We start from the raw sequence: 11,504 nt of genomic DNA on the forward strand, positions 1-11,504 counted from the left end.
CCTTTTTTGTTTGTGTTTTTTTAAGGCAAGCAGTTACCTAGACTGTTAACAGTCCCCCTATTTTTCCGTGGGATTTTCGAGACCGGTACGCTTCGATGTTGCTGCCGCCATCTTGGTTTGTAGAAGCGAGCGCGATCTGGGGAGAGCGTCTAAACTACCGAGGGGAGCGGGAGTGGGGTTTAGACGCTCTCCCCAGATCGCGCTCGCTTTTACAAACCAAGATGGCGCCGGGCAGCAACATTGAAGCGTACCAGTCTCGAAAATCCCACGGAAAAATAGGGGGACTGTTAACAGTCTAGCAGTTACCTCTTACTGGAAACAAGTTTTCGTTCTGACACTGGTTTAGGGTGGTTGTGCAAAACTGAGCCAATGTCACTAACGAAAGCCAGTTTCAGTATGACTCAATAGACCATTTTCACGATGGCCGCATTACTTCAACTACCAGAATCATTCAGTTTGTTGTTTTCTCTTGCAATTTAGGAATATTGTTATCTAAACCTCACTGGGATTACAAAAATTAAATAAGAAAGGTAAAACAAAAAGCATTTTGTTAGTTGTAGTAAAATAACGTCTTCATGAAAATCGCCTATTGCTGGCCTCGAACACATGAGGGCCTATCGGTCGGTGAATTTTCACTGGGTTGGTGAAAACTTCCTTCAGTTTTTGGGCAACCTTTAGCTCTTGGCAAAAAAAAAGTGACATAAAAGGTATTAGATAGTATTAAACGCTTAATTTAAAACCTTTCAAAGCTACCTTTGCTACTTCATTTTAGGTGGAAAATTTGGTGCAAATCGAGCTGTCTTACATCAATACAAATCACCCGGATTTTACCGACAGTGCGTCGCTTTTTTCCTCCATTGCGATGAACCACGAAATGGTATGTATGTAGCCAGTTATTGTTGAGGGTACCAAAATACAAGCAAAACAATTTAACTAAATACAAATTGAACTGGCATACAGCTACTTCTACATTGTTACTAATGCCTTATGTTGTTAGTAATGCATTCAGAGATATTTTAACAGTGTATCTTCATTTTATTTACTAGGAACGCAAGCGTCTTAGCAAGTTAGCACACAGCTCTCTAGTAAATGGACCCTTAGAGGTACGATTTTCACAGCTAGAATGGATAGTGCAAAACGAGGTCGACACCTCATGACGTTTACACAATGCAGTATTCTTATCCTTATAGTTCTGACGTAGGCGAGAACAGAAGCCCATTTGTTAGGCAGAGAAAAGAAGGCCATTTAGGGAGGGAGCGGCGTTTTGGGGAAGCACTGATCTACACTATTTTTTCTCTAAAAGCGGTTAGCGGTCATTTGATCTCATGGCTAAGCCTCTGAACTAAGTTAAAATAAATCTATTTTCGTCAGCTACAATCCCGGCTACAAACCTTGAAACAGTTTGAACGGATCTCATTCCTCTTCCCCTTTTTAATGTTGTTCAACAACGATAATGATGAAACAAGATGTCCAACCTTGTTTGGTGGTATCCGTCATAGCAATAGCCGTATGATTGTTCATATGATTCCGCAGTCGTAACTGATGCCCGCCCCTTAGGTTATGGAAGCGTCAGTTCCTTACTGCATTCCCCGGTTGTTGTTACGAGAATGATCACGCAAGTCTAAGCATCTTAAATTAAAGATGTCTTGTGTTGCCTCAAATTTTATGTGAAGGCCCAGTTGTTAAAGATATGACGTTAACGGACAGTGAGACCAAAGACACGATTTCCCTTGCCCTCATTAACTGGTTATGTGACCATTTACTGATAGTGCTAAGAGACATTTAGTGATGACCACTAGAATTTGTAGGTACACGAAGCCCCCAGTTGCAATTGTTGATAGCTTTAATCTCACCATTTCATTATATGACAAGGTCTTGATACTGGAAGGAGAAACAGTCGTTTGGGAAATGAGTTCAAATTTGATTGTTTCAGGGTGTTAGATCCCAGACCTCCACTCCAGATGCAAGTCCCGTCCATCGCCCAGACGTCAGTGCAAATTCATCCTTTGGTCCCAGTGCCCCGACAGATAAAGTACCCGTGGCCTCGGCTTCAAGCGGAGGCTTCATGTCTTGGGTTCCTGGCATTCGCCACACTGGTAACCAGTCCAGCGCAGACAAAACAAACGTGGAAGTAGCACAACCCAAGTCGGCTACAGAAGAACTGGTAAGTCGACGAAAGGGAAAATGATTTGTCGTGTTTACTTGGGGAAAAAACGTTCTTCGTTTTTGTTGCTTTGTTCCTATGTTTATGTGTGTTTGTTTTGTTTTCTGTTTTTCTACGCGGTAGTTTGTTTTTCTGAGAATCACCACACTTATTCGGATTCTCGTGGAATTCGTGAAGTCCTCCGTTACTTTGGGAACCAGTGGGCTGCAGGTTTGGGGCAGCGGCTAGTCTCTGGTAGTACTAGTTGTTACGGCTGTTACGTTCGGAAAACAAAGATAGTTGGTAGAAAGACGAGAAAGAAAACACAGAAAAACGGGTGCACGCAGTTAATCCTTGGGTGAGCCCTGTTTGCCTTTTGGAGGATCGTTATTTTGTGGAATTTCAAACTAGTGGTAATTTCGATGAAGAGGAAATAATTTCTGAAGCATTGGTGACTTGTCTTGTCTAATTTCAGTTCCAAAACATTTGGAGTTTACCAGCTTTAGTTCAACAGCTTTAAAACTTGATCAAAGCCAAATTGTTGTTCTCCTTTATAGCCGGGTGTACTTGTTCTTAAAATGGCATTACTGAGGAACTCAAGTCGCATTCCTCGTTGTGTCAATAGAGTTCATAACAATTACTATTTTTTGAACGTTGGAAATTGGCATACGAAAAAAACACCACATACCACATCTGATTTAAAGTGTTTTATCAGCTGATAAAAGACCGCATACTAATGAGTGTTTTGTCAGCTGATAAAACACCGCATACTAATAAGGAGGAGGTTTATCGATAGAAAGTCACTGCACGTGATGTATTATCGAACATTTGATAGGTCAATGGGCTTATGAATTATTTATGAGTTTTTGAAACCCATTTTAATCACACAATACTTACAATTTTGTTTCCAGGCGTTGCCATCGACGTTCAGACAAAGAGGTTTAACAGATCGAGAACAGATGGACACTGACATCATCCGTGAGTGTCACAGCTACTAGTTCTTATGTTAAGATTGGACTGTGGAGGAGAGGGATGGCGCAGTGCTGACAACACTCGCCTTCCACCAGTGTGGCCTGAGTTCAATTCTCGGTCTCGGCGTCATATGTGGGTTGAGTTTATTGTTGGTTCTTGTCCCTGTTCCGAGGGTTTTTCTCCCGGTACTCCCGGTTTTCCTCCCTCCACAAAAACAAACACTTCCAAGTTCCCGTTCAACAGGGAACGCACGGACACCTCATACTGAAACGAGTTCCTAGAGAGCTCTTTAGCGCTCCGTGGGTGAACAGATTATTTTGTTGTTGTTGTTGTTGGAGAGATTGAGGAGTTTTTTGTTGTTGAATGGAAAATTATTACACTGACAAATTGCCTACATCGTTATCACTCATATTTGTGAAAGAAAAAAAAACGCGACCAATTTATATTAACGTACGTAACCACGTACGTTCAGTGGCAATGTATAGACAGCTATGATTTGAAACAACACGAAACCACCTTATCTTTTCCTATTTTCCATGCAGGTAAACTTATCAAGTCGTATTTCGTGATCGTCAGGAAATCCATTCAAGACAGGTGAGTCCCAAGTTTGATGCATCTTTTCTTTACTATATTTTCTTTCGGCTGTAGCTAGCATTCCCCTTTGTTTGTTAAAATTCAAACCGCCATTAAGTTACATGTTGAAGGGTTCAAAAGCGGCATTCGTAAAGACTATGGGCCAGTTATTTAAACAGAGTCTAACTTAGGCCGCGGCTTAATACAATCAGTGGGCCTCCAAATCTGTTTATAAGTGGTTTATTTTAAGAAGATAAATAGTTTTCTAGTCTGGGATGCAAGCCTTCTTGTTACCGTCAGCAACAGACAGTGTTTTTATATGACTGTTGGCAAAATTGAAAATGGCTTAGAACATGGTTTTGTTTAACACCTTCAGAACTGTCTTTTAATAACCGACCCTATGGTTTTATCTTTCCCCCATGAGTTTTTTATTTGGCTACACCAAACTAGTTTACAACCACTCCTCTAAAATAACCCGAAACAGAAATTCCGAAGTAAAAATAATAACAGTTTAAAAATCTCACTTGGTAGCTGGCTATTTTGCTTGTGGTCGAGAAGTTGAATTCATAGCTACCGACAGATAACTCCAGCTAGCAGTTAGAGGGGGATTTGAACCCATGATTTGCGGATTTCAACTCGGGTGCGCTAATCACTCGGCCACTTTACCTCAGTGTCAAATGTTTTGAGCAAAAATACAGGAAATTCCCGTGACGAAGCTCCTTGAACAACTTTCATGTTAATCTTTACATGGATATGTGGTACGGCAAACCCTAACATGTTATTTTTCTTTTGCTCTTTAGCGTTCCAAAAGCGATAATGTGCTTTTTGGTGAATTTTGTCAAGGAGAGAATTCAGAGTGAACTTGTAGAGAAATTGTATAAGGTAAAGTGGTGTATTCCTGTTCCTCCCAAACCTTTAATGTGGATGAAAGCTTCAAAGTCAAGCCACACCTTAGTTTTACTACAGAATTTTACTACAGACGAATGCTGCTAAATAGCTTTTATTTACGTGGTCACACTTTGAAGATTAGATCCTTAAAGGGGCAGTATCATGGGAGATATCATGATTTTGGGCAAAAATTCACCAAATTTAAACTTTGAACACTGTGTTTATTAATTTCTAAATCGCTAATTTAAAGAAATATTAATAGTCATTCTACTGAGACGAAAGGTTGAACCAAAATATAGTACAACCGATTTTTAGTGCGTTACGACAGCGAAACTTGAAAACGGCGGCCCGACGTTTTCAAATTTGAACCCATTTTTATTTTGGTCATCTGCCGGCGAAAATATCCGTGGATAGTTTCTTTGCATTCTGATAGTCTTTTAATGGAATTTTGGCCATTATATGTCGTCTGCTATCAACCGAATAGCGTCTTTTCGATTTTCAATGTGTTACTAAAAATAGCGTGATACTGTCCCTTTAAGAGTCTTATCTAGAGCCATCTTTTAGGCCTTTGTCATTTGGTTGGGCTCCTCTAGGATTCCATTCACAGACTCAAAACATTTCAACTTTTTTTCACGACAAAATAAAGCGTATCTCAGAAACGTTCTGCTCAACCGCTTTTCGGTTTGGTAAACGAAAAAGCTTGAACCACATATCTTGAAACTGGGATTGGCCAGGGCTTGGTTACGTTGTGGTGCTTGTAATTTCTTAGTGTCTTTGGTGTCTTTACTTGGGTTGGAAGAGGTAGTCTCTTTTAATTACTTAGGCTACACAACGAGGCAGCAAGAACGCCGATTGATCAATACGCTGTCAGAGAGCATGTCTCACCCAAGAGAAGAACACAAGAGCGCAATGACAACGGCTAGGATTCTAGATCAGGGTTTCATGTTCTTGGATAGGGGCAATTTAGAAAGCACTGGCGCAAAAACGTGCAGGGACATTTAAAATGTGATTTCGCTATGGACGCCAGCGTTTTGGCATAATTTTAGTACAGTTTGAAATAACTTGCACATGTTAAAAACCAACCTGACGTCAGACCACTTCACCCTTAAGAGGCTCAGACATCTTTGGCCCTAGGCTCGATTACCAGCCGCTGTTCGGGAATATGACCCGAGGATCGAGTCTACTTTGGCCCTCTCTTGCGAAGAAAAAGGACACCGTAAAATCTCTGTAACTGGTCTAGTAGGCCCACATAAAGAGATTGTGAGAAGAAATTCAGCACATTGTAATTTATCACCTGTTATGAGCATTAAGGTTTGTAATATTGTTAGATGTGATATAAACTCAGTTTGATTTTGTGAAAAACACCACAATTTTATATAACAATTATAATTTATCACTTGTTATGAGCGTTAGGTTTTGTAGTCTTTTTAGATGTGATGTAAACTCAGTTTGATTCTGTGAAAACACCGCAACTTTATATAATAAAATCTGAAGTGTCACCAAATTCCTGTGTACATTTACAGAGCGAAATATTTGACATGCTCCTCGAGGAAGCCGAGCAAATGCACATGAAGAGAAAAGAAGCCACGGAAATGTTGAAGGTATTGTTATAAGAAAATAAACACTGCTGAAAAGCTTTTATTTGAATGACCACGCTTTAGGATTTCATCCACATGTATACATGTACTCATTGTGCTGTTTTCGTTTCTTAATTGTGGTGATTGAACAAATAATTGTTTTACGATACTCAATTCGCAGTAATGGAAAACCAAAGCAAAAACGCAATTATTTTCGACACTCGATTGAAAACCGCTTTATCTAACTGATTGTAATTATTTGATTCCTACTCCTAGGCGCTTCAAAGGGCAGGACACATCATCAGTGAAGTTCGAGATACACACATCTGGTAGCTGAGGCAAGAAGATACAAACAAATGATCAAGCAACAATGGTTGTACCCCTGATGTATTTAACACAAATCAAGTTTATCTACTACAGAATACATTGCTACGGAATGCATTACTCCAAAGAAATGCTACTGAGTAGTTCTAATGGTTTATAGAACTGTTTTCTCTTCAATTTGGACGATCTGGAAGTAAATTACGTGAAATTTAAGGCTGTCGTACCGAACTGTTATTTTTTTATATACACCTGAATTTCCGTTAATTGTACAGTGCTAAGAGGTGCTGGCATGCGCTGTCTTGGAGAGGAAGGGCGTTAACTTTTGAGTTCTATCAGTAATCAGTCAGGGCTCGAGGCTAGCGCAGTGGCTAGTGACAGGTCTGATTTCAATAGCCAAAACAAAATTTTCATTAGCCAGAATTGTTATGCGCAGTTTCATTAATTTGTTATATGAAGGGGGGAGGGGGTGGGTGGGAGGGATGTGCTCTGACATGTGCTAATTACAGAGAAAAATCTCTCACACTCATCAGCACAACTTCCCCAAAAAGGTGAATGGTTTGGTGCCTGTTAATTAAGTATTTCAACTAATAAAACCTCTGCAGCCTTTGTTTCAAATTCTCTTCTCTCGATTTGCTTTTGTAATTAATAAAAACTATTTTTCACCTTTGATTTCCGTCCAGTACTTCAGTTCAAGCCCGATTTTTTTTTCTTTCTTTTATTTAATCTTTCATCCGCAGTTGAAATTTTATGTTTCATATATTTACATTCATTTATTCATCCTTCACGACTAACCCACAATATGACCAGCTCTCATTTGGCTTGATAGCTCAGTTGGTAGAGCGCTGCACCGACATCGCAGAGGTCATGGGTTTGAATTCCATTCAAGGCTGAATATTTTTCAGGCTTTCTTTCCGCAACTGCTTAATCTTTCTTCTATTTAATCTTTCATCCGCAGTTCAAAATATATGTTTCATCCGCAGGTCAAAATATATGTTTCATATATTTTACTAGCCAAAATGGCTTGTGAAAGTGCAAAGCCTATAACCCAAAACTGGCATTTTAATAGGCTGTGACTAGTTGGCTACCGTTTGTCTCGAGCCCTGATTTATCAGAACTTCATATAATTTCTCCTTACTTTGTCGCTACTTGATCAAGCATTGCCCATGAGAATAAAAGGAAATTATCACCAAAAATAAAAGGTTTTGATGTTTAAGCAAATTCTCCCAACTTGCATCAAAATAAATATATGGCAAACGGGCAGAAGAATATCCGTGTTGATTTTGGAACTCAAAAGTTAATTCACTATAATTGTAAGAAACGTAATTTTTGGTGTGGTTTTCCAAAAATGAGCCATGCAGCTCCTTTTTGTGGTGAATAGTTACACGTGGGATTAAAATTCGGGATCTCATAATTTGTTCTTCTTCTTCCTGACGCAAGTTGAACCCATAAAAAACGCAGCATGAGAAAATAAACATGCCACGGATGACGTCTGGTGTATTTTTTTTTTTTTAATGTATTGTTTTTTTTTTTCAGTATATTATATTGTATTTACCCTGCAAGCAGTTTTTTTTTTTAATCGTGTCGCTTCTATTTGCTAGCTAATAAACGACAACGTTTAAAGACAGCCGTAAAAGACTAGCAAATAGAAGCGACAAGATAAAAAAAATCTCTGCTTGCAGGGTAATTGTATTGATCAAAAACTTCTTCTTAGAAGGAGATCAGGGGTGCTTACCATTTACGCAAACCACCCGGATGGAAATTTTTGGCATAAATACGAAATAATTTAGTTTTTCTTAACAGAAGATGGAAAGCCATGCATCACTTTGACCAGAAGCCCATAATTTCAGAACTACTCCAAATAGAATGATGCGTACCATTTGGTTTTCCAACTGGATTTTCCTGGTTTTCTATGTAAATGGTAAGCACCCTAATCACTGGACGATTTTCATGTATGTCTCGAAAATCGTTTTGATCATTCCCTCCCACATGTTCTGAGACATTTTTCATAATTATGATAGTACATTGAAGAACACAAGTCTAAAAATGTCTTTGCTAGATGTAGAAGCATCTTACTCTAGAGTGCTTTCCATTTGCCAGAACTGGCCGGCTACACCGCTCAGTCCGTAAATCGAATGCGTTAAGTTAAAAGGATGTTGATGCAAAATTTTGAAAAGTAATCTCTCCGAAAATGGTTCGTGTTATTTTCAACAAATTGGAAGAACTAGGGTGAAACTTCATTTGCTTCAAATCCGTACATTCCGTCGGCCGGACAATTCTGACAAAAGGAAAGCGTACTTAGTTGCTTGCTTGCTTGCTTGCTTACTTGCTTGCTAGCTTGCTTGGTTGGTTGATTGATTGACCGCTATCGATCAGCTCTCGTCTGTGACTTCCGGTTGAATTCGGCCGCTCACCTCGTAAGCCGCTACCTTTCAAACCAGTTTAATTTTTCGATATCGGATTGACTTCTTGATATTTCCCCCGTCATTTTGGTGATAAATAAACCCATTTTCATCTGAAAGCTGACATTTAATGCTTGAGCCTGGTTAATTTGTATGTCCAAAGGTAAACCCTTTGCACGTGACATTGAGAATGGCTTTAGTTAGTTTTTCAAGTAAAATTTCAAACATGAAGAAGATCGAAGAGTGTTTCATCCGATTTTCAAACAGAGATGTGGGTTGTTTAAGCACCTTCGAGGTGTTTGGAAATCGGATGAAACAGTGTTTGATATCGCAACTCAAACCATTAACAATTCTCGGAGAAATTCAAAGTAGAAGTTTACCAGATTTTCAGATAATTAAGATCACATTTGCAAACCTCCTTCGCGGTAGTGAATGAATTATTGATGAGTTTTAGAGAATGGATTTTCTGCGCAGTCAGATCAGCCTTGCAGTTTTTTCACTTACTTATTTTCTTTACGACAGAACTTCTAATACGGATTTTGTAAAACGTCAAGTTTTGCAGCTTGACGGTTTTTCGGCACTGTTTTTAAACTAATCCCGAAGTGTAAGCCGTTTGCAATTGGGTGTTGGGCATTTTTTTCTGTTCTGGTCAACTGTCCGTCATATATGGTTGTAGTTCTCTTCAATGGGACCAACGTAGCCAAGCAGGTTAAATTAAGACCTCTAGGTTTCCAAGATTTAATTGTGGTTAGGAACTTTCCACCGCAAAGAAACTAATTAAAGTGGACGAAAAAAAACAACACTGTAGTCTGAGTTCTTAAATTGGCCCTTTGCAGCTAACGGTTACAAGGTACAGAATCCGCCTTGCTGGAAGCATAGATTCTACCCTGGGAAAACCAAAACAAAGCGACTTTATCCAGTCAAACTTGAATTTGTGCGTAGCTTGCTCTCCAGCATTTGTACCACGTGACCGTTAACTGCAAAGGACCCAAATCAAGTTTCCTGTTGCCACATTGCAGGTGCTGACTGCGTGAAACCTGGAACCAGGCCTAAACCATCAGCAGAGACAAAGCCAACCTCAACCCGATATTTTGATTGGCCGCCATCTTCGATTTTACCTCCCGAAGGCCCTGGGAGGTTGGGACAAAGCCAAGGTTGCGTTCGATTGACTGTATTCCGGAATAAGAATAAGCGCAATAGCTGTTAGATTTCTCTTTTAAGTAAGTTTCGGAAGACATTTCTGCAAACTTTCGCTGACACATGATACTTTAAGAGCGATTTTGTATTCCTGTAACTCCACTTGAGGGATTTCTTGAAATAATTGTATGTATTCCTATTCCGGAATAGGGTCAATCGAACGCACCCTAAGTAAGCCTCTACAAACACGATCGTCCTAAACTAACTTAACCCTTTGCCTAAATAGCACTTTACGGTAAACATTTTAGTGCGATGGTTTTCCGTTTATTAAATGTTAGTGTCAGACGGGTTTTTTTCCTGACTCCGATGCCCTTCGTTATGTTCTTCCAGCTGCTTTTCCTTGAATAGTTCTCACGCTTCCCGTTCTTCTTCAACTGGTGCTACAGTGTTTCTGAATTTGAAAGCTCGCTTCTCGATGGCTTGAGCTTGTGCGTAAGATTTTCTCAATAAAATTTCAATAAACGCCACACGAAACGATCTTCTTTTGAAGCAGTAGATGACTGGGTTGATTAACGAGTTGAGTAACATTACAGAAGTTGCAATTTGAAGGCCAATTAACATTCTAATGCCAACATTTACTACCAGTATACGAGCGATGACCATGGGAAAATAGGTTAGCAACAACGCCAAGAGAATAATAGTTGTAAGTTTAAAAACCTTTTGCTCCTTTAAGAATTTTTGCCTGGCTTCCTGTGAAACTTGGTGTTTAGCAATGTGTTTTTTATGGCGACGAATTTCAAGGTAAAGCACAACTTGACAGAAGATTGTAACAGCTACGAGTGCACACCAGACGATGCTGTTGATGGTAGAGAAAGCTCGTACGGTCGTACTGATTAAAGGAGCGTTCAGCAACAACATAATCAACCACGAGAGACCGCACGAACAGAGAATACGACCCTTGGTGACTTTTTTTGTGTAGGCGAAAGGGTGCTTTATGGCCAAATACCGCTCCACGTTGATCAAGGCCAAGTGCGCCAGTGATGTTCCAACTAATAACCGCATCACGTTTATCTTCAAATGATTCAACAGTTTGCAGTGTCCGTGTAGCGCAGTTCCAGGTCGTAGACTTATCACCATGGTGGCGATAAAACTAGGCTGGCCAATCACTCCAGTTAAAACGTCGGTGACTGCCAAACAGCCGAGTGTAATGTTGGCCTTGTTTTTCAACTGCGCTTTCGTTTTCACAGTCAAAATGACAAGGGCGTTCAAGACAATCGTGAAAGGACAAGTAATCATGTTCATGATTATCATGAAAACAAGCAGTGTGTTATCCTCCGAAATATTTCCGTCTTCTTTTGCTCCAGTAAGATCGACGATGCCACAGTCTTGAGCTGTAGTCCCACTTTGCGAAGTCGCGCTGAAATTCATCTTCTTTCCTCCGTTAAACTTTCCCTAGAAAGCTGCAAACTAGAGCCAAACTGACTTCGCGTT

General features: G+C 39.8%; 2 protein-coding genes and 1 non-coding gene across 3 annotated transcripts in view; 2 read left to right on the forward strand and 1 right to left on the reverse strand.

The window, feature by feature from the left end:
• The window catches only part of LOC146454492 (dynamin-1-like protein), a 40,066-nt gene extending 33,435 nt beyond the window's left edge, over positions 1 to 6,631 (forward strand). The window contains exons 16-23 of the mRNA XM_085094985.1: positions 773 to 877; positions 1,047 to 1,103; positions 1,934 to 2,164; positions 3,055 to 3,121; positions 3,658 to 3,709; positions 4,489 to 4,570; positions 6,100 to 6,177; positions 6,430 to 6,631. Coding sequence (XP_084951111.1) covers positions 773 to 877; positions 1,047 to 1,103; positions 1,934 to 2,164; positions 3,055 to 3,121; positions 3,658 to 3,709; positions 4,489 to 4,570; positions 6,100 to 6,177; positions 6,430 to 6,486 — 729 coding nt within the window. The 3' untranslated portion in view covers positions 6,487 to 6,631. The remainder of the gene's footprint in view (positions 1 to 772; positions 878 to 1,046; positions 1,104 to 1,933; positions 2,165 to 3,054; positions 3,122 to 3,657; positions 3,710 to 4,488; positions 4,571 to 6,099; positions 6,178 to 6,429) is intronic.
• A 662-nt stretch (positions 6,632 to 7,293) lies between these two features.
• Positions 7,294 to 7,366, forward strand: Trnav-gac (transfer RNA valine (anticodon GAC)). Its single transcript has one exon. It is a non-coding gene; the product is annotated as a tRNA-Val (tRNA).
• A 3,058-nt stretch (positions 7,367 to 10,424) lies between these two features.
• LOC146454495 (adenosine receptor A3-like) lies at positions 10,425 to 11,441 on the reverse strand. Its single transcript, XM_085095364.1, has one exon. The coding sequence runs from the start codon at positions 11,439 to 11,441 to the stop codon at positions 10,425 to 10,427; it is 1,017 nt and encodes a 338-aa protein (XP_084951490.1).
• Between the last annotated feature and the right edge of the window lie 63 nt (positions 11,442 to 11,504).

The sequence above is a fragment of the Pavona decussata genome, unplaced genomic scaffold (assembly GCF_977016875.1).
Source record: "Pavona decussata unplaced genomic scaffold, jaPavDecu1.1 SCAFFOLD_300, whole genome shotgun sequence".
Taxonomy (NCBI): Eukaryota; Metazoa; Cnidaria; class Anthozoa; order Scleractinia; family Agariciidae; genus Pavona; species Pavona decussata.

Coding starts and splice junctions, on each gene's coding strand:
- LOC146454495 (XM_085095364.1), bottom strand. CDS start 11,441: ATGAATTTCAGCGCGACTTCGCAAAGTGGGACTACAGCTCAAGACTGT.